The sequence below is a fragment of the Falco peregrinus genome, chromosome 1 (assembly GCF_023634155.1).
Source record: "Falco peregrinus isolate bFalPer1 chromosome 1, bFalPer1.pri, whole genome shotgun sequence".
Classification (NCBI taxonomy): Eukaryota; Metazoa; Chordata; class Aves; order Falconiformes; family Falconidae; genus Falco; species Falco peregrinus.
This window is the reverse complement of record NC_073721.1, coordinates 15,800,175-15,823,541: the sequence shown is the minus strand read 5'-3', so window position 1 is coordinate 15,823,541 and position 23,367 is coordinate 15,800,175. Positions and strand designations below refer to the sequence as shown.

Genomic DNA, 23,367 nt, shown 5'->3' with positions numbered 1-23,367 from the left:
GCTGAGATCTAGTCCTCATCTTTGAAAAACTGTTTTAATCAAAAAGGCTGCTATTTTCAGAGTTAAAGTGCTGCAAAAGGTAAGCTGGGTTTTTCAGACAGATAACTATTTTCACCTGTAGCTTTAACATATGGCAGGAGTGCTGTCCCTGTTGAATTACCCTCAACATGCAGTTGTTTCCAGTGAAGACGAAGTGCAGGTGTACCAGGGAACAAAGTATCTGTGCCTTCACTGCATATGCAAGAGTCAGATGATACATGTGTAAAGGAGATCTGACAAACTGGAGAGGCGGAAATTGAAGTGTAGAAATGGAGGGGAGTTGATAATGGCAGCTGTATAGCAGAAACCGTGGCAGAGTGGGGGAACTAACCCTCCTGATCCTGTAAGCTGTGCATCAAAGTCATGGCACAGCCCAGGGAGTGACAGAGTAATTCCTCAAATGTATAAAAAACTATGGGAAGCCAGGGGGGAAACGGTATGGGCTTTCCTGGTGTCCCCTAAGTTCATTCTGGGCTGGATGGGGAGCAGGTGACCGGTGGCTTCAGCTGCACCTTTTTGCCTGGGGAGTGGGTCCATCCCCCCACAGGCAGCTGGACCACGCTGCGAGCCCAGTGCCAGCAGAGCCTCATGTCATAGCCTGGGCCAAAGTTTGACCTTATCTGCTGTCAAGGGTTGGGTCTGTTGGGAGACCAAAGAGGAATATTAGAGTGAAGGAGTGTGGTCATGGTAGGGAGGATGTGGGAACAACAAAATGTGAGCAGGAGAAGCAGTAAAGGGCAGCAAATGACAAAAGGAAGTTATATATAGTTGGAAGAGTAGGAAAACAAAGAAACGTATACGGGCAGGGATACAGCAATATATGAAGGGCACGGAAAGAGGTTGTGCCAGGCATGAGACCAGAGACAAAAGAAAGGCAAATGCAGAGGTAACACAAAATTTAATGAGCCAGGATGGAGGGCTAGAGAATGGTAGGGTAGAGAGGACATGGGCAGAAAGCTAATAGGTGCTGTAAGAATATGCAAGGCTTTAAGAAGGGAAAAGAAGGGAAAGCAGGGAGAGTGACTAGGAACATAGATTTAGATAGAAAAGGGGCTAACATTCCAAATAAGATTAGTGTTGGAAAATGCTGGAACTAGAACTTTCTACTGAAGTTCTTAAAAATTCATTTGTTCATTATCTTCTTCAGTAATGGCTTGGGCTGTATGAATAAGATGATGCCTACGGAATTTCTGCTGACACACAGCCAGGAATGGTTGTCATTACAGAAAGCATGCAACAGAACAAGGAAACACCTTGAAATTTGTAGTTGAGAACCGATCAAACTCTTGGCTAGAGAAAACACATATTTCTCCTGTTGGTTTCTCCAACAATCTACCAACCAAGAAAGAGAAGGAACTGTCTGTGTTAGTTGTTCACTGGCTTGTGTGTGTGATACGGTTTAAAAGAAAATAAAGCCCAGAAAAATAAATTTGATTTCAGGTTATTCCAATGTATTTCTGGTACAGACTGAAAAAAAAAACCACCCACCCACCCACCCAACCAACTAAACAAAATAAAACAACAAAAAAACCCCACAAAATCCAGAAACCAAACAAAAATACCCACCAAAATGAAACAAAATAAACTCAGTCTGTGCAAGAATTTGGCGCACCACATATTACCAAAACAAAGCCAGGGAGGGGATGTGGTAGTGGTCCCTAGGACAGTAGGGAGAGAAACTCAGGAGAGCAGGAGGCATTCAAACTGAAGGCAAATGCTGACTTAAGAGTAAATAGGTATAAACTGGCCATGAATAAATGTTGTCTAGAAATTTAGATATTTAATATGAAGTATTGATAATTATTGTTATTTAATTAATAACTGTTTGCTAAATAGTATTAAATGTAAGTACCAATATTCTGGAGCAATATTTCAATTAAAGGAGAAAAATAAATAAAACCCCAACATGTATTCAGGATATTTATGAGGGGAATTATGTGGCATGGATTATTCAGCAGCTCCTTTTCAGAGATTTTGATCATGTATTGTCTTTTACAAGAGGAAAAGTACTATACTACTGCTTAGAGCATTTGCCACATAACAAAAGCAAATTGTAGTATTTTCATTTCAGATAGTTTGTATATCTAAAAACTTCAATGCTTCTATAGTTAAGAAAAATATAGTTACATGCAGCAAAGTGATAAGCATTGCAAACCCATGAAAACAATAAAATAACACTGTGTTTATTTAGCATAGAAACTACTCTTTTACTTAGAGGAGTTCTCACATTTAAAAGCCCCCAAAACCCCAAACAGTTCTTTTTTAGAGATTGTATGTGATTAATAAGGGGAGTTGAGGGAGGGTATAATAGTGTGGGAATAGAAATTTTCAATAAAGATAGACCCAGAATGTCTTTCTTAAAATATAAGTAGGAGTGCAGGTGAAAAGTGTTGGTGCTGGACACTATTCATTCGACACAGCATCATTCAGTGATTTATTAATGAAGATAAATCAAACCAAAGCTAAAAGACCCTGTTACAAGGCGTGATCCAGTACCTGCTAATGCTGGTGAGGAGCACGAGCAGATGTTGGGTCAAGCTGATAACTGAGTATGAAAACATAAGGGTCAGCTCTCATATATCCCCCACAAATGATGTTTTCCAAATCACACTAATCCCTAAATGTATTTCATGCTATTGGCAAGAGAGAGGTCCCGGGTTAGGCCCAGGTGAAGTTCACAAGCTAAGAGTAGGCTTGGGCGTTAAGGGTTTCTGGGAAGCTTCTGACTATGCGTGCTTTGCTCTTACTGATAATGTTGACCTCTTATTCCCAAGTCCTTAAACTGACCGAATTGGAGCATTAAGGCATTTCAACCAGTCATAGGCTTTAGCATTCAGTATTTGGCAGGCTCTAATCACATGAGCAAGGAAGATGAATGGGGTCTTGAGTCAACTCTTTCCCATTCAGAAACAAGATTAGGGATTAGCAATACTAGTATGTTAGCAATTAGCAGCGTTTGGTATAAGTACCACTAAATATCATCTGCCTGTGCTTGTTTTAATAAAATAATAAATCTTGGCCTTCAGCAGCTCTGTTCAGGGTTAAGAGCACCAATGAGGAGCACATATAAAATAATGAGGCCATCCTCCCCTTCTCTTCAAGATCTGGACATTCCAAGTTCTCCCTCCATTAGTTGTCATCATTAGAGAGAGGCAAACTGCTCATATAGCTGGGGAAGTGCAGATGCAATGACATCAGCCCGAAAGAGCAGCGGGCTGATGCTGTGACTCAGAGCACCGAACGGCTTGTTTGTGCTTGTGATAGCTGGGTGGGGCATCCAGAGAGCACATCTCTGCTGTATGGTGGTTGCAAATCTAGATAAAGTAGCTGTGACAGAAGGAATCGTAGCATAAATAACAGTAATATGGAGTTGAATTTTGTTCTTTAGTGTTTATCAGACTGTGGGTAATGAAAATGCTTCACAGAAAGATGAGTTAGAGTCTAGTAGGGCAGTGAATTTGTAGGCAAACAGACCACCCGTGTAAGTTGAGTGTAAAGTACAATTATCAGCACCAGGTAACACCAAGCCCTTGCTTGATCCTTGATCACTCAAACTGCAAAACAGGTAGAGGTACCCACGGGTGCAGCCTGCCTACTGCCACCTTATTGCCTCTTGTTTTAACTTCTGTAATCAGTATCCATGACGTGCTGTCTCCACCCTGGGGGAAGGGCCCTTATTTGAGTTGTTGACAATCTAAGACAAGCTACAGAGCAAAGATATGGAAGGGCTGTAACCCAACTAAAATCATACTATGTGTATATACTTTAGCCTTCAGAAGTAGAAAGAGTGAACTGTAGGATGGGGTTGTCAAATGTACTTTATTTTTCCTTTGTTCTTGTTAAATATGAATCAACACTACTTGTCTATCTCTCAATTTATGTTTAAACTATTTAGGCAAGTATCCCGGGGAGAGATTTGAACAAGCGCAGAGGATTATGGCAACAGAAGATGCTTGTGTGGATGGGGCAACATGAAGGCAAATGTGTGAAGGGCAGAATAAATAGCCAGCTCCCACCATCAATGTAGTGAATGTGGGAAAGGGTGGAGAAAATGTGAATGGATGTAGGATGAAGGCAATGCTCTGAGCCTTAAGTACAAGGGCAAGTGTGGTGAAAAGATGAGTTGGTGAAAGGATGTAAGAAAAAGGAGGACAGACTCGCGGCAGAGGAGTTCTCTTCAGCTGCTGTGTTTTCAACACATTTCTGAGATGCCCAAGGGAAGAAAGGAGTGCCAGCAATGAAGGCAGGGAAAGAAATGAGCTTGATGATGTCTCTTAGTGTGTGGACAGAAGGTGAGCAGTGGTGCTGTACTGTAAGTAAATGATGTCCCCAGTGATGTGTAGTAGCAGCTGCTCCCTTCACCCCCACTGGTATACACCTGCCTGCCTCTCAGCTGTCATATACTCCCTTGTTCCCTTCTTCTACTGTATCTAAGAAAAATAGGCATAGCTCCAGGAGCTTTTACAGGTGTTACAGTGCCTGCAGGCCTTTGTACCTGCTGACCATAGAGGCCAGGAGGGTTGGAAATGTGCCTGCTTTTGGTTTGCATTCTTCCAGCTCAGTGACTGATTTCATATCAGCTCTTCCATTAAGCTGCATTAGCATTTCTGTATCTGTGCTTTCTTCTCTAGCCTTGCTGCAAGTGAGGGGAAGATGGTACCACATGGGAAGTTCCCTGTGTATGGGTAGAGAACATTTCAGTAAATCAGCTTGTGATGCCCCTGATTCTACCTCTTTACAGGGAGACAGCTCCAAGAACCTTCATACCCTCAGTCCAAGTGAAACAAGATCTCCTGATTGGGGTGGATATTTGTCATTTTGTAATGAAAGAAAAATATTCCAAATTACTTGACTTCTTGGGCTTAGACTCAGCAATAAACCTTTCACAATTACTGGCAGGGTATGCATTGTAGAAGTAACAGGCTTTGTATGTCTATTTATCACCCTTTTTCTGTAGTACACTTTTGTGTGTGTGGCTACACTTCTCAAATCCTTCAAAGCTAAAGAAATCCCTTCATTGCATCACCATATTTCTCTCTTGCTTAACTGGGAGGCAATCATATATGGGCTAAAGAAATGGAGGAAGAGAATAAAGGGTAACTGAGGGTGAAGTCAGTCTTCTCTCTTGGCCAGATTAACACATAAGTGCAGTTGCTACCTGGGCTTTGAAGGATTGCAACAATTCCAGGCACCATTCGCTTAGCTGGCAATGGCACCTGATGTTGGAGAGGTGCAGATAAATCCTAGTTACAAAATGAAGGAGGGTCAAAGACCTTTTAAGTCAATCTATTGTGTCATTTTTTTCAACAGGAAAAAGTAATTGCTGTTATTTTAAGAAAAAATATTGTTCATCAGCCACTCATACCTTTGAATCAAACTACCTGATTTTTAATAATTTTGATATCTACTTCCTATCTTCTGAAACTGCCAATCTAGTGATTAGTATGTAGATGTGAAATTCACCAAGTGGGCTCTCCCGTTCCAGGCTTTCAATCCAGGAGATCTGTTGTTGGCATACAGTGACTGTATGCATAGTGAAAACTGCTGTGCCTGCATCCCAGCTGATGCTTCTAGAGCTGGACACTGTTGCAGGGGCTTCATGCCATGGGTTTGACTTTCTTTACCAGAATCAGGTCATCTTCAGCCTGAGGGTGGGTGGAATGCTGGAGAAAAAGGACAAGTCACAGAGGAATTTCTTGTTCTTTATCTCTGCTTCTCCCTTCAGTTTTGCTCCAGACTGCCTTGCACTTTGATACCTAGGGGCTGGAAAGGTGTATCCAGATAGATGCTAAAGCAAGTAACAGACACTGGAAGAAATGAGAAACCAGTTTCCTTAGTAGTCTGATCATCCCTATGGTATCCTGTGCGTGAAAGCTCTTTTGCTATAAATCAGACCCATGCAGATTGCCCACCCTTTCCTGTTCAGGCCTTGCTTGGGCATCCCCAGGAGCAGTGCGCAGGGAGGGCAAGCAATTTTATCTGCTGCAGTTCCCAGCCAGCTGCGATAGAAATGTATGTCCAGACCACCCTGTGCTAATTCAGCAACAAGAAAGTGCAAATCAGCATTTCTCCAAGGCTGCTATGCAGACCAGGGAGGTTAGGAAGGTGCTTTGAATAAACTGTATTTTCTGGGAATTATAGTTAGGGAAAAGTTATTTTTTGGGGGTTCCCAGAGTGTTCAGATATCATTCTTCTGTCTAATATTAGCTTCTAGTGGAAAGATCTGTCTAGCCCAGGTGAGGAAATGCCTCTGAAGATATACCCACCCATCTCTGAGGAGCACAACGGTTTGAAAGGAAGAAAGAAATTGTTCTCTGCAGCTTCCAGAACAACACCTGGAAGAAACGTCGGTGACCCCCACATCCACTTTGTACTTGAGCAAGTCAGGAGGTCCAGGCAGCAAGGGAATCCTCTACATGAAGATGACCTCTGCCCATATCTTTCTTGCCAAAGGAAACAGGAGGTAGTCGCTGTGCCGTAAAACTGCATCCAGCCCTGTGAACAGCCTTCCTGGTACACAGCACTCATTCTAGAGGAGATCGCATTTCCACTGGGAGTGGGCTTTGCCTGCAGAAAGTTTGCTTACTGGAAGGTTGAGAAAAGATTTGGTAATTTTGAGAGGGTGGTGTAAGGACAACATGCATTAATGATGACCCTGAGGCTGAGGAGCAGAACACCATTAGCCCATCAAAAAGAGCAGGCAGTATGTAAGTGACAGTAACATAAGAGAAAAACATCTTTTTATTTCCCTAGTGGTAGTTTGTCATAACAGCTCCTTGCTATACTCTTTTCTTCCAGGTTTCATTTTATACCTCTCAAGCCAGAAGAAATACAAGTATATAAGCATACAAGAACTAAATCAGCACAATATAAGAGTTATTAAGTAGAGGAGAAAAAAGCTGAAAAATTAAGCAGTGTTGTAAGGTTTCCTGGAAAGCATCTGATTGTGTGTTTGTACCTATACTTTCTCTAATTTCTGAAAGTACTATACAAGTCTTTGATCCCAGTAACTGCTACTAGAATATAAGACTTTTGTCTGCAGGGGTCCTGCTGTGTTGTAGCTCCAATTCTGAACTGCAGAAAAACACAGATGGAGAGAATATTGAGTGTTTCTATAGACAAAATATTGATATAGTTGCATATTGCATATGATAATCTTCAGAAGCACAGTGCAACCATCCCATACCTCCAGGAACTGGTAATAGTAATACCCATGCAGTGTTGTTGATGACAGTTCTAGTATATGACAACCAACAACCAACATTATGCTGTTCTTTCTTTAAGAACCCCTAATCATGGAGGGATTTTCCAGGCTGTATAGGAAATTTTTGCTTTAGCAGTCTGGCTATTTTCAGCTTGTGTTTTATTCACACATCCTTTGTCAATATTAAGCTCTCCCCAGAGTCTGCTCTCAGCTGAGAACTGAGAACTATCTTACTAAATTCCAAGCTAATCTGAACATTTTGGTAAGAAACTTTAAAAAAAATAATCAAAGATTAAGAAGTGATTTTTTTCTGATTAAAACTCCACTGGGGGGCTGGGAGGAGAGCTCAGAGGTGGAAGTAGCAAGGAGAAATATCAGATCCCCATGATCCTGCCAGTGAGTCTTCACAGTTCCTACATGATCTGCTGGTCACTCTGTATCTAAAACAATGTGGCACATGACTAGGAAAGGTTTACCCTTTCTTGAAAGGTACACTTTAGAGCCCAATATGGTACTGTAAGTGCAAGCATTTACTTTTCATATTTATTATTAGCATCTTTATGGTTGTAAACTCAGACTGATGGGAGAAAGAGGCAACCCCACAGGACAGCATAGCATACCAGAAACCAGCGGGAATTCTTCATTTGCTAAGTGCATTAAAATGACACTTAAAAGATGTACTGTGTTTCCATTCTGTCAATTTTAAGGTTTTCCTTTTTTTTCTGACTTCCTAACCATTTGTGTTGCCAATGTGTAATAGTAAGGAGTAATTCTGACTACTGTGGTGAACTGTGATGGGTAATGCCATGTGTCAGAGGGGAGCTGATCTCATTTCAGATGAGAGATGTAGGCGCCTAATTGCTCAGCACAGGATAACTCAAAAGATTTTTGAATTTTCTTGTGAAGCTGTAGATAAAGAACTGTAGCTGAAAGGGCTTAGCGTTTCCTCTGATCAGGCAGAAGCAAAAGCCACTGAATGTAAAAGCAGGTCATATTTCACCTTTTGTGTTTTTGGATGTTGTGAGACTATGAAGGAAGGCATAGGCAATGGATAGAAATAAAGGGAAAACAGCCATCCACAATGTTGTGCGGTATAGAAAAAAATTGCATGCATCTGATCTGTCACACTTTGAGCTATATACAGGTTCGGAGTATTTCAAGTCACATACCACAGGAAATCTGTCAAGGGGGAGAGGAAAGGCTATGTGCTAGCTGCTAATCCCATGAGCATTTATTACATAGGTTTAGATTGCTATTCTCACAAGTTACGTTTCGTATTCCGTGTAGAATTTCTTAACTCTGAAGTTGAACTAAATGTTGGATCTCAGTGTCGAGGGGTACCTGAGACATTACCCAGAATGTGATATTTCAACAGTGAGACCAAGAAGCGCTCCAACAGACATTCTAGATCTGAACCACATCTTTTAATGGCAACTTTTTGAAGGCATTTCAGCGTTATTACTGCAAGCAAACATCTTCAAAATTTTCCTGATTTACTATTCTATTTTAAGAACAAAGGGATAAATTTTTAGAAGATCAAACAGATAAAAATAGACTGAAAAGACAGCAGATGCTGTTGATTTACTGAAGAAATCAGAACTTTACATTTGGTGGCTATATTGTTTGCTGATACCGCAGTTTTAGTGTCATTAACCTATACCCAAGCAGTACATATTATGAAGCTTTTTTTTATCTCTAGTTTCTTATCTCAAGTACAAACAACTTGGTTTTGAGTTGCTTGGTTTATGTTTACTCATCAGAAACATTAAGGATGATGATGTCTGAGTTGTATTCACTTAGCTCACATTCTTAATTGTCACGTGAGAGATGGGAAGGGGCCGTATGCGTGATACATCTGGGTATAATTCTTCAAGCCTTGGCACAACACAGTATTGACGAAAGACAGGTTGCTTGCCCTAAACTTCAGCATGTAATTATTCAAGCATTCACATAATGCATCTCTTCATCTGCATGAAGTCTGAGCTCTCAGCCAACATAATTATTACTTCATATTGTTCACTACCAATAAAAACTCATATAGCTACAGGGCAAAATTAAATTCTGAATAGAGACTTGCCCCCTCTCTTTTTTCCCCTTTGTTTCCCCACAGTGTTTTCCAAAGCTGTTAGGGCTGAAAAAGGTTAAATACACTTTTTCTTCTTTGTCTCTTAATTCTTTTTATGAACTATCTGAATAGGTTAGTAGAGTACAATGAAAACTGCATCCTCCTTCGCAGAGAGTGAGTGCTGCAGTGCTCTTTATCCAGGAAAGAGGAGCTGAGTTCGAACATCCATAAGGACAGATATTTCACTGGGCATATAGGATTTAGTTTGCTTTATTTTTCCTGTTCATTTCATTATTTCAGGGTATCTGGGTCTAGTTGTTTTTCCCAATGAGCTGTGTCTAAAGTGATCACATCCTTTATCCATCCATCTCTTCCTAATGTGAATTTGCTGCCTATTTTCAATCAAATGTAACTCAAGGCTTCAAGATCCTACAGACATTAACTTCATGTTTTTCTTAAAGACAGCTGATCAAATGGGGGAAAGATGAATTACTAGCTCTCCAGCTTGCAAAAGTGAGCTGCCTGTATTGGTGCTGTAGAGTTTCCCCTCACTCCCAGCCAGGGTGTTCACCCCTGTCAGAAGCTGAGAGAGAACTGCACTGTCCTGTTAGATTCACTACTAACCAGAGATATAAAGGTCATTTGAACAGGACTTCTTTTTGAACATGAAAGCGGGTATTTTAAATTCCCCGCCCCCTGCAAGCAAACAGTGTGACCTAAATCTTAACTGCTTAGTGGATGTTGTCTGTTTTGGAGTTGAGGTGTGTATCTGCCAGCACTCATCCATCTACTCTAGAATCACCTCCTCCATTTAAGGCAGCAGGAGCATTGAACAATTGGACTGGGAAATAGTTAGATCCAAAATGCACATTCTTGTATGCTTATACCCTTCCCTATGCTGCACTAGATTGATTTAGCTTGGTGTCAAGATAAATGAGATCCAGACTTGTAATATATATTTGTCCTACCTTTTGTAATATGCTCCCTTCCTCCGCCATTTCTTTATTGATGCTTAGAAAATGCATTTCTTCTAGTCTCTCTATGATACAGTAAATTTTTAATACTAAATTATTTTGACATATTAACAGGGTACTAAGGTCTATCAGACTGAGTTAACCCCTTTGCCTATCAATCCCAGCAAGTGGAAAAAGGTGGTCCTTCGGTCTAAATTACCTGCAGTACCCTTTACTTGAAGACAGGAAAGTTGTTTCCTCTTCTGTTTTTTCTCAGGAAACTAGAATTCATCTATCTCTCCCTGTGACCTAAGCAACATCTTTCCTCCTGGGAAGAGAGGAAAAGCAGAAAGTATCTCCCTTTCAAATTGTTTTTCTCCTATCTTTTTCTGTCCTATTTGTGGCTGATACAGTAACATACTGACCCCATATTATATCCAATGTCAACTCCCAGTCAAATAGAATTAATTCTTTTTTTTTTTTTTTTTTTTTTTTTTTTTCCAAAATCAACTCACATATTACAAGTTAAGTGAGCACACAATTTTACATCCCTGGAAGGAGTAGGCATAGCATATTTTTTTGGTTTACTGTGCTAAACATTATTTTGTTTTGGGTGTTTTAAAGAAATGAGAAGCCACTCTGGGACAGTAGTTGCTTTGGGGCTCTAATGATCATTAATATTGGAGAAAGAAGCTTTATCATTTCATCTTGCTAAATGTATTTTACTTCTGTGATATTATTAATTGGTACTTTCTAGTAGTTGTGAGTTAGCTTCATAGTGAAATTTTGTGTAAATGAAAATGTAGCATGCTGGATTAGGTGCTCAGCATTATTATTAAGCTGTGAGTCAGCTTGTCACATCTGAGATAGGATCTTTTTTCACTGCTGGTTTTCTTTCCACTCACCTGCAGTTTTGAGAAAACTGTTAAACAGTCTGTTGCCCAGGTAAAACACTTGTACCACTCACCAGCTCTTTGAGGCCAGGGGTGCCTCACTGATTCAATCAGCTGTAGGACACATGCTCGCTAAAATTTACTGCTTTCTGCTTGGTCACAGGGAAGCTGGTTTTATGCAGCCAGCTGTTTGTGCTGTCCCTGAACGCACACAAACATTTCCTTTAAAATTCTATTTGCCTTTGTGCAGTAGCTGCATGCTCTATTTAAATCCTTTTATTTTTACTTGGCTCCATATGATCGAATATGTACAGGATGTGGCCTTCATACACCACAAGATAAAGGACTCATCAGAGCATGAAGAAACATCCTAGCTACATCTTGTTAAAGAAGTGTGCTTGTGTGCGCACACATTGGTTATGTAACTGTCCTCGATGTGCAGCGCTGCTGCATGCTGCTGGCCTGCCAGGCACCACTTAGGGAAGCACATATACATATTTACAGTCTCACTTGAAGTACAGTATTACGACGATTAGAGGAACAAGTTTGGTAGGTGAAATCAGTGATGTAACTGAAACAAAGGTGCTTACAAGGCTTTCGGCTCAGCGTTTGCTGATGGTGTTCTGAAATAAATATTGGCATCTTGTTGCTTTTGAATTAGACCCACAGATGTAATGGTTTCATTTATTTTCCATGGCTTCTACAAGGCTGATGAGGTTGTGAGGTATGAATCCTTATGATTATATGCCTAGAAACAGCCATAACTGAATTAAATTGCTAGAGTTTACTCAGTAAAGTTGCATAATTTAATGCTTATACAAAAACTGAGAACTGAGGCACAATCATTTCATCTTGTAACTCCAACCACAACTGCATTGTCTTCATAACATATGTGTAGAGGTACCAGGCTGGTAATTCACATGTATGGATAAATAGAGCTTCCCTTCACTTTCATTCTCCCAGGGAAACAAAACTGTGTTACACTTCAGCAAATTGGGCATAATTCATTCTGTGAGCAAGACGATCATGGAGTTCATGAAAGAAAGGTATATGGATATTTACTTTGATGGTTTTTTTCTTCCACAGAATGATATCACGCCGTTGCATGTTGCATCAAAGAGGGGAAATGCAAATATGGTCAAACTCCTACTTGATCGAGGAGCTAAAATTGATGCCAAAACAAGGGTAAGTTTTAAGTGTGAATGCTGTGAATGACTGTGTGGAATTCTTGCCTCTGACCTGTTAGTTGCTGTACAGCTTAAATCACTCATCTTCCTGGCAGGCTACCATAGCTGCACTGCATTTCTTTTTTATAAAATGGTTGCAATAGGGTGCTAACATTTTACATCTCAAAACAGTGTGTGAAACACCATGTACGGCAAAGATCAGAACCAACAATTTTCCATGTTTTCTGTAGAGCGCTTCGTTAGAAGCTGCTTCTAGCTGCTTGGGGGTAGAAGTGAATGTACAGGAAAACACTAAAAGACAAGAATTCAATCCAGATATTTCAGAATTTGAATGCTAAAAGAATAACTTTGAACTGGAGTGTGTGTTTGCCTTTCATTATCCACAGGGCAGTGTCACAGAGAATGCTGGTGCTGCTGAGCCTCATGCGGCTCAGCCTCCGTCTGACTGGGTGCTTAGCTCTGGTTTGGATTTGCCAGCAAATGGGCTGGGCATAGCGATGGTTTCCATCAGGCTGGCAATTCTGTCCACTGAGTGACTTAGAAGCTCGATACATATGGTTATAGTTGACTGCAGTAGCTAAAACTCAATCAAACTAGTTTAGAGATATTTTATTTACTTATACAGTGGCAAAAAGAGAAGGAAAAAGTTAAATGTTTGGAAGTAAATCTAGACCTAGTGGTGCTGTGGGCTGTCAGGGCAGTCTTTGCAACACACTCCTGTGCACGTGAGGTAACCCTTCAGGAGCTGCGCCTGTAACTTCTTTGACAATTGTCATTCTCTTGCAGTATTAGCTTATCATCTTCCATTTTTAATTATTCCATATAATTTCCACCAGAATCATTCTAAGAAAAACAAAGAAATAACTTAAGAATATTTTTTTCTGCAATTATTACTGTATCTGCAGGTTTCTGTTTGTTTTTTCAGTGTTTCAGCAGCCTCTGAGATTTCCTGCAGTGCTTGTTGAGCACATTGGTATTTTTTATTTCTGTGGCAAATTCAGAAACTGGGTCAATGTATTTTGTCATCTCTTCATTCTCTCCACATGTTTTTCTTTAGTACTTCTATTTTACCTTTAGAAGTCACTCATGATTTCTTTGTAAAATGTTTCTGTTTTTTCTCATTGAGGAATATGGAAGAGATGACTTTTCATGGATACCTTGAGCAGTGGGTGTAATTTCTGGACTGAAATAGCAGCCTCTTATGTGCTACATGGGGGCTGCCAGCCTGAGGGGTGTTAGCCTACCATGTGGTGGGGAGGGTCACATTTTGGTGACATGATAGATGTGTATTTGGTTAGAGCAGGGAGAAAGGGACATGGCAAGGAACTACTTGCTCTTCTCTGTAAGTATTTATATGGCCCACTGCAGCCAAAACGTTAGGAACCACTACTTTAAATAGTTTGAGTCCAACTTATTCTTTACTTTTACTTATGAAAATCCATTATCTAGTTCATTTTCTGTATCATAGACTCCAGGGTCAGACATTAGGCTAATTAAGATAACTAAAAATACAGGCTAGGATGGAAACAGGATTCAGGAAGAAGGCAGAAGCATTAACAGCTCCCAAGTCTGGCAGAGCTTCCCAGTGAGGTGAAAGGCAATGGATGAGTGTACTTCACGAAGTGGTGGTTTGTGTTTTCTGGCTTCCCCCAGAGACTGCCTGTTTCCCCAAACACCCATAAATCAAAAGGGATTTGAATAACTTCTCCTGCTTGTGCTGTACATGTGTCACTCATCCTTGCACTTCTCTGGCATTACCAGAAGCATCATTTTCTGGCAGTTAGTGACTAAGTGGAAGTTTTGCTCCCGGCAGCACTGACTCATCCTGGCAAGGGTTTACCAGCCTGTGGTCTGTGTGGCATGTGCCTCTGCTGAAGAGACTCACTGAACTGAGCAGAGAGCTGCATGGTCGAGAAAAGGGAAGAGCATTGCTGGAGTAGGTCAGGGAGGATTTACAAATCAATAGGAGGAGCAACAGAAGGCTGAGAGTAACGTGGTGCTAGATGGAACAAGGACATTGTGTCTGGAGTGTCTGCTTAGTTCTCATATTCAATAGCAAAGACTAATTGCTGTGAGCTGTTATAACACATGTTCCTGCTAAATCTCCTGTTATTCCTACCTGACCCCATGTTGTTTCCCAAGGCCTAACAACTGAGGTATGTCAACTTCACATTAATTTCATTTTTTAAGCATCCCTTTTTTTTTTTTTTTTTTTTACCCCTAACGTCCCAGATATAGAATGGCCTTACAAAAATAGAGCATGACAAAAGCTTCAGTCCTATCCTTTTTTAACAGCATCACCACTACTGAACATATTGAAAGGCAAAGAGCATCCAGGGCTGTCTTTTCTGATATATATATCATCATGCTGTTCAGCTGGACGCCCAGTCAGACTCCAGCCTCGTGGTGTTTTGCAAGGGGCAGCTGCAGGTGCTGAATGCACACCCAACTTGATAAACAATGGGATTTGCACATGAAAATAAGTGAGGCTTCTCTTAACAGATCTATAAATGTGAGACCTCACTTTGTTGGTTTTTTTAAGAGGTTCTAGATAGATTAGAAGAATTTTTTTAGTTGGTTAAAATAATTTTTGTCTTGGACACCATGATTTTATTTAATGCGAATGTTGGTTACAGAACGCAAAATACCTCTTTAAAGGTGAATGGCAAAAGTTCTGTACCCATATGAAAGGATAAAAATTATTGAAAATTGTTTGTTCCTTTTCCTCAGAGGTAGAAATTCCTAGGCCTTTGTTTCTCCTGTATCAGATCTGTAATTCATCCTTAAATGAGTATGCAGAAGATACTGTTTTGTATTGTTGACCAAACACTAACAGGGCCAGGATTCGCTACTCTGACTCTTAGATGGGACAGATTTAGCAATTCAGCTGTTGTTTTGTGATCTGTTCCTGCAATCCATTCTCTGTATGGGGTACTGGAAATATGCTCCATGTAATGTCTATTTTTATTTTTCACAAACATATTCATTTTATAGATAAATTCACCTAAAGCCTTTCCCGAGTATTAAATAAGTTGGGGTAATGATTTCTTTTCCTTAGTAATTTCCATGAGTATTTGCATTTGCTGTTGGCAGATGGTCCTGGAAACTGCAATGTTGAAATACTGTGCAAAAGGTTAATGTGAAGGGCTAAATCCTTATCCTGTTTAAGTTATTGTAAAAGTCAATGATGGTCTCCTGATTTCTCTGTGTTCATTAGACTAAGATTTGATGAGCACGAAAAACAGTGTTGCACACCTGTAAACTGCAGTTAGGAGTTGAGATAATGTATAAGCGTATGAGATTTTTTTCCAAAAAAGATCTTAAAACTCTTTTGAGGCTCAGCCATCTCTCTTTTTTTTTTTTTTTTTTTTTTAGTTCAGGCTCGGGTTCCATTGTTTATTTTAACCAGCTGTTTATCTTCTCTCTGTCCTTTTACTGTGCAAGATGTCTAGCAGCTGGTACTTGGGCCTTTGTACTGAATCCTTAAGGTTGCTCCTCAAGAACTGTGCACTGCTTTTGTCCATCCAGGGCAGATTTTATCATTCAGGTTTTTGACTAACGTTCTAAGCAAAGAGTTATTAATGCCTCATGTAGCATGTTTACTGAATGTTGCCCTAATTACGTTTTTTCTGTCTTCCAGAAAAGACTTTGAAAAATAAAGTTTAATTAGAGAGGTCGATTAAATTACCTTGATTTGCTTTGGCTGTCTAATAGTGTATATGCCAAGGTGAATTTGTGTCTGAAGCAGGCAGCCAGCAAGTTCTAACCTGGATTAACAATAAGTGTTTATAATCTTTATTCTACTGATTTTGCAGCTAAATAACAGGCCAGCATTCACATCTGCATGAAAATGTGTGGAGTATGCTCTTTTAAGATACATCAGATGATGCATAAACAGCTCCAGAAAAACTACATGTATTAAGATATAAAATAACTACAAGAATAACACTCACTTGGCACTCTTAAGTGCATTTAGCTTGTGCAGGAAGAGGAAACTTCATTTGTTGCCCTCTTGTACTGAAGGGGCAGTTTGCAATAGTGTCAGTGAAGTGAAGAATTCAGGAGACTTAGAGCATGGAGGAGCCATGAGATACAGAGCCCTGCTAGGCTGAAGCACATGCAGGGAGACTCGCTAAACCGCAATGGGGCTGATAAACCCTGGAGGCAGCAGTAACTGCTCCCCTGGTGAAACATGCCTCCTACCTCTGGCTCAGGGGAGTGGAGTGCCTGTTGCACTCCTGCCAGGGCTATGGGCCGGCTCTGGGATTTGGCTCAAAGCATGACAAGCTTTTGCTGGGTATTTACATCACAGCTGAGTTTTTACCAAGTGCTGTGCTTAATTTCATCGTTCATAGACTCGTTGGAAGCTGATGCTCACTGATGTGAGAGTTGTGGTACTGAGGCTAGCGTGGATTTGGGGTACAGCCCAGAGGATCCCATTATGTGAGAGAAATTCTGCGTTAGTGTTGACAGGGAAGGGGTAGCCAGGGAGCACAGGGCGGCTGGTCTGTCCCTTAGAGCCACATGTGGTGGCAGGGAAACACTGCAGCAGGGAGGCTCAACTGCCCGCACCATCGTTGTTAATCTCAAGCCAGTTGTGACCCCAGTGCAACATGATCAGAGAGCTACACAGTTATCTGAATCACAACAGGGACCAGAAACAATGCTGAAATCTCGTTTATTTGTGTGTGTGTGTGTGTGTGTGTTTTAAATAAAAGCTAAAGAAAGAGCAGCAGCCCCAGAGATGGGTGTGCAATCCTATGGCAAGCTTGTGCCCAAGCAGAACTCCTGTTGTCTTCCTGGCTTTGCTGGAACTGCTCTTAGGCTCTCTGGAGGGATAGATAATACAGATGATATGATTTATCATGTCAGTGCATACTTAGAGAGTCCTTAATCTGCAGATTATTGTCATAATCGTTTGTAATGGTTTTTCTGAGCCATTGCAGACTATCATATTAAGGCAAGTTTGCTTCCTAATACATGTAATGTATTTTACACTTCACATCCTATGGTCTATATAAACAGTAAATAAGCAAGTAGAAAATCTCCTGAAAAAATCAGTGAAGTCTTGCTGAGTTCAGAGCAGTCACTTTTAATCTCAGATTCTCTTTTTTTAAACAAAATCTTTCTTTGATCTGTGTTTCAGATTGCCTCAGCACTTTTTTTACATGCTTTCAGTGCCATATAGCAATTAACCAAGCCAGCTGAATAGATGGTGTCTTTTCAGTATAAAAATAAAAAATCAAAAATCTCTGCAGCTAAATGAGCTGTCTTCAAGTGTATTTGCTTTTTACAGTGGGAGTCCTGACATCATCTTAACAATAGATCAGCTGTCCCGGTAACCACCTACATTGCATTGCAATGTTGCGTCATGCCATGTGATGCATCTGGTGGTAGTGACCACTCTGTGGATTAGAATGAGCTCTAACTAGCCAAGCATGACTGCCTGCCGCCTCCTGTGCTGCAGGAACCTTGTCAGCCATAGGTGTAGGCTGGGGGGTTGGGAGAGGTCGGAGTGCAGGGTACAGGCACTGTGAGGACTGGGGCACTGTGCTCAGGGGAGCACTGAAGTAGTTTGTAAGGTTGTAATCTAGTGCATGATCAAGTGTGTCGCACTCTGTGAGCTTGGTATGCGCCACTCATGATACATTGGTGAAATGAGGGAGGGGGCATAAAATCTGGAAAGTGTTCTCTAATTTAAAATTTTGTGCCTGATCTCCTTGAGTATGTTTCTTTGATGTGCCTGGAGAACATGATAATTATAGGAAATAAAAAGAACGAACGATCTAATGTACATGATCTTCAGCTTCTACCTACAGGTCTCTAGTTACCTAGCTTTGCTGTTTTTTGTTTTCTTTCCCATATGGTTTGTTTGTTGTTTTTGGGGGTTTTTTGCTTGTTTGGTTTGGTTTGGGGTTTTTTTGTGGTGATATTTTTACGTTACTTGTTTGCGTCCCGCTCAGTACTTGATGTGCCCTTGCCTGTGGAAACTACTCGTATGGAAAACAAGTGTTACCTTTTTAAACATTTGTGAAGCTACAGCAAAATATTTGCAACTCAGCTGATAAATGTGCCATTCATGGGTTTTCATATCTTTTCTTTTTGTCTTTACTTATATGTTTTGAGCAATACATCTTTATTTGGTGTAGTATCTTTTTAACAAGATGCCCTTCCATGTACTTCATGGGCTGAAGTAACAGAAAACAGAAATGACAATAGCATCAGCTCTGGAGAAGCTAGTAAGAACATAGTGGGCCAAATTATGTTTATCTTGCATGAACAAATGACTCCCTGAGTCCTGATCAAGTTAAGTCTGAACGAAAATCTCTTCTTCATTTATGTCAAAAACATATGCCTTAAATTGGAAGACCATGCACAATGAGAGCCATAAAAGTTTTAGATGAGACTAGCAGAAAAAGTTAATCACAACAATTTCGGTTTGCTATCTTTCATAGGCTTGTTAGAAGAGGGCAATAAAGTAGAAGCAGCACAATGTAAAGCTCTCTGAATTGCTACTTCCCTCTTCCCAGCTGCCCTCTACACTTTGCAGGCCCTAAGCTGATGTTCTAGTAGAGGGTACTGGTTTAGGAATTAGCAAGAAAGAATTTTATAATTATGCATGGAAAATACATCTAAGGAGGTATCTTGATAGTACTTACTACCACACAGAGACAGACAGAGAGGGGTGTGTATGTGCATGAGTTGGTGAGCGCAGGATGTGTGACAAGGCATTTTAGACAATCCTTTTTATAAAAATGATGTGACATACATATTTTAGACAATACAACATATGTGTTTATAAGAGTGCTGGAAGACACTGGAAAAAAGGCCCCTTTCTTTATGAGCTGTGTTTAGAAAACTAATAAATATTTATCTACCTTCTTTATTAATTTCAATGTTTCTTATAAAGGCTTCTCTTTTGACATATTTAGTGAAAATACAATATTGTTTCTGTGTGACAGTATCTCCTGCATATTTGTTTTGCTTGTAACAAATCACATTTGCTCTTACTAATTCTGAAAACATTCGGTTTTCTTCTTTATTTTCTTTAATCTATGACATTACTATTTCTAACAAGCTCTATGTCATACACCATTGAAAAACTGCATGTGACTTTACTGACAGTTACTAAAGGCATATGTGCTATCTTTCATCATAGCGCTCATGTACAGCAGGTTACTTGAGCACTGTAAACATGCTACAGGTCAAAGAATAATTAAATCAGTTTGGAATAACTCTTGTTAATGTTAAAAAGAGTCTTCCTCTTATTTAAGGAATGTATTTCTAATATGATGATACTACTACAAAAAAGAGGTATTGACTTTATGCCTTGACTCTAGATCCATCACTCAGCTGGAAGTCACACAAGTCCAGTCTACGTGACAAGAGAAAGAAGTGAATCCGATATGCTTTCATCACCTGGGTTTAAGACATTTTTCTCGTCTGCTAGAAACCTGTCAAAATCAGTGTAATAAAAAAAGCCTAAGTAGGAAAGATTTTGATTTTTTTTTCCTCTCAGACAAAAGGACTGTCCCTTGATTTTGATGCATACTGACAAATTGAAGGCCCGGTTTTCTCAAAGGCGTGCAGGCAAAGTACCTGAAGTGCAATCTCATCTTTTTTTCGTATGTGCATTTACCACTTTACTGCATGTACAGTGAGGGCCTGGAGGTGGCCCACTGCACGAGCACCAGTTTAATAAGACTATTTACATGTTTAGAAAATCAGAGCAAAAACATACGCTGTCCATTTGAATAAACAGGTTCAGCTCTTCAGTTGTGTAAGAGGAGCATCCTGCTGGATGAATTAGTTCCTTGGGAAGTCATAGGTCTTTATAAAAGCGCACAAGATTTTACTGTGTCTGAAACTAATCAATTGTAATGCTTGTGTCCCACAGGATGGGCTGACACCCCTCCACTGTGGAGCAAGAAGTGGTCATGAACAGGTTGTAGAAATGCTGCTGGATCGTGGTGCTCCTATTCTTTCCAAAACCAAGGTAACTGAGTACTGTTTTCTGCTGGGATAATCCTTATAGTTTGTTTGGTTTGTTTTTTGTTTTTTTTTTTTTGGGGGGGGGGGTATGTAATTCTGCATGTCTCATATATTTAAGGGTTTGACAATAATTTTCCTATTTCATAGCTATTTAAAGTAACTGTGTGGGAGATCTCCAAAGTGAATGCCGTATGTAGAGCACGTCTGCGTATGTAAAATGTGTTAAATCAAGATGCACAAGAAAAGGTTTATGTGCCAACCAAAAAGGCATGTATGGTAACCCTATCCTTCACAATTTCAGTAGCTGAAAATCTCTGTATCTATCCTGGAATAAATACACAGTGATTATAATTTATCTTCAGCTTGCACCAAATTACCCTGAGGCTAGAGTAGAGACAGAGATAAAAATAGAGCCATGTCTCTTTGCAGAGACAGCTCATATTTCCTTAGGACTTCGCCTGATTACTAGTTTCTCCACTTTCTATTTCTCTACAGTTTATCATACAAAATTCTTCGTGAGAATTTCAAATCACCAGTGCCAGGGTTCACAGATTGCTGTAGGCCTAAGGGTTGGCATTAAAGCATGCACCTGCCAGAACTCTTCTGGTGGTGGTCTCTGCTCTGCCGTTATGCTGATTTTAATCTCAGTGCAGCAGCCTGCTTTGTAGCACCACTACATTCTCATTCAGGGTTGACATTTGGGTTGTGCAGTTTGTGGAGCTTCTTTCCCAGGATAACCTTTCACTACATGTTTTCTCTTAGTCTGCAAGCAATATATTTCCAACAACAGTTTTTGTTTCCTTCTAGTATTTCTTTTCTCTCTATTGTCATCCTGTCCTATTCTGTCTCAGTATGCTTCTATATTCTGCTTTTCTCCTCCCTCTTCTCTGTTTTTTTGTCCCCCTTATTGGAATATATTTAGCTTTTGTTTGGGGAGGTTGGCACCAGCTTTCCTCTGCTCAGTGAGTCACCGGCAAGTGCTGTCATGGGTAATCTGACAGACAGAATCCACCCATCCTCTGCATGTGGAGTTTCCATGGACTCCCACAGCCCTGACTTGCAAACTTCACGAGCAGGGGGAGACAGCAAAGGGCTGCCTAGGGCCCCTTGGGTGCATCTCCGCACCGTTGCCACTCTCAGAGCCTAGAGCTCATACTCCAAGGAGTAAGACTCTTTCACACTCTCTGGTAGCTCAGTTAATTACTTAAAAGAAAAAAAATGTCAACCCCAATGCTTTGGTTTCCACCATCATAAATTAGAGCCTGTCCTGAGGAATTACGTTTCTTTGTCTCATGGATTTTGTATTGTCAGGTGTTACCCCTAAACTTAACCTGCTGTTCAAGGCCTGTAGGTTATGAATTTATTCCTTTTCCTGAGGAGGTTCACATGCCTGGCCCACAGTTCACTAGCCAAAATCAGGCAGATGAGAACAGGAGATACTGGGTTTGAAACGGCCCAAGGTTGAAAGACTTGGACATTGAACTGCAGAGGCTTATATAAACACATTCTGCAAAATGGGAGACTCAGTGCTGAAAAAGCGAAAACTGTTTTGTGTTAAAAATTGAACAGAAGAATGCAGCGCTTCCTGAGTTTCCCTCAGATGTGTTAATTCTACCATTTTCAGAAGGTGAGCTAAGAAGTAGTGGTGCCTCTGAATGACATAAATGAATTCATCCATTTGGCACTAAACTGTAATACTGTCCTCTGCAAAATAAGTGGCTTCATTCTCTTCAAATTAAGTCATATATTATTGGATATAGGGCATATCTTTGAAAGAATTTGAACTTCATAAAGTTTTCTCACATCATGTAAAACTCTTCCAGAAGAATAACCGGACCACAGTTTGATAGCTGTTTCCTGCTAGAGATTGTGTACTGTAGTGCTGACCCTTGTTCACTCTGGAATAACCTTAGGCTTATTTTCAGGGGAGGCAATGACCTCATGGATTATCTGGGGTTTTCTACAAGCAAAAGGAGAACCAGATTCTAGTCCTAAGTGTGCCAATGATTTTCAGTGTGAGAAATGACATGTCTGTGTAGCTATGTTCATCTCTTTTTAATTACTGTTTTTCTAGGCTTGTTTGGCTCTCCTCCTTTTTTCTTCTTTTCTTTTTTCGACACCCCCCCCCCCCCCCCAAGTTAATGGCACTTTCTCCAACTGAAGTCCTTTGACACAGCTACAAAATAAGCTATGTATCACTGATAATTTTATATTTGCCCAGTCAGGCATTTGATACTCTATTTCATCTCTGTGGTCCTCTTCTGTTTTTTATTTTAAGGTATCATGTGACTGTCAACATCTTTGATTAATCTTGAACTTCTTCACCTTTAATATTTGCTTGGCAATCTTAATAAAAACAATAAAATATAACTGTTTATATAGTGGCTCCATCGTGAAGTGCTAAATCACTTCTTACGGTCATTGGTGGATTGTTTCTCAAAACATGAATATGACACAGCAGAATGTTGTCAAGTGTAATTTTTTGGTGTCAAAAGTGGAAAGACAAAGGCATTGAAATATTAACTTGTTTGTGTAAGATTGCAGAGCATCTTCTATGACAGAATTAAGAGCAAGCTTGGTTTAGGTCAGAGCAAAAGACAATATTCCAATGATATTTTGTCTTCATCAACTTCTTTAGCATCCAGTCCTGTCTCTTTCACTTCTATGTAAACTCTGGCTAGTTTCTGTACTTTTCTTATCTATGACAGAATTTTGTCAAGCATCTTGCTGATTTTCACAGATTGACATGTGACTCCTCTCCTTCTTCCCTTCTTTTCCAGCAACATCAGCTTCTTTTGTACAAGTGTGCCCTATAAGGGAGTCCCATGTTAACTTCTCAATTTCTTACTCCATTAATAAGTGTGGTTTATTGGCTGTTACTGTGAAGAATGACAGTTTTCACCTGAAGGTTCTTTCTCATAAAAATGGATCAGCACAGTATAAAGTTTCATGATTTTTATTATCACCTAAAAAAGCATCATCAGTTACAAACTGTTATCATGAGGGCTCGGTGACTGAGGGAAATTAATCTTTT

At 40.2% G+C, this 23,367-nt stretch overlaps 1 protein-coding gene across 18 annotated transcripts in view; it reads left to right on the top strand.

Moving 5' to 3' along the window:
* Positions 1-23,367, top strand: part of ANK3 (ankyrin 3) — a 374,109-nt gene that overhangs the window by 237,210 nt on the left and 113,532 nt on the right. For all 18 annotated transcript variants that reach the window (XM_055793683.1, XM_055793688.1, XM_055793692.1 and 15 more), the window contains 2 exons: positions 12,241-12,339; positions 20,239-20,337. In XM_055793683.1, the coding sequence (XP_055649658.1) occupies positions 12,241-12,339; positions 20,239-20,337 (198 nt within the window). The remainder of the gene's footprint in view (positions 1-12,240; positions 12,340-20,238; positions 20,338-23,367) is intronic.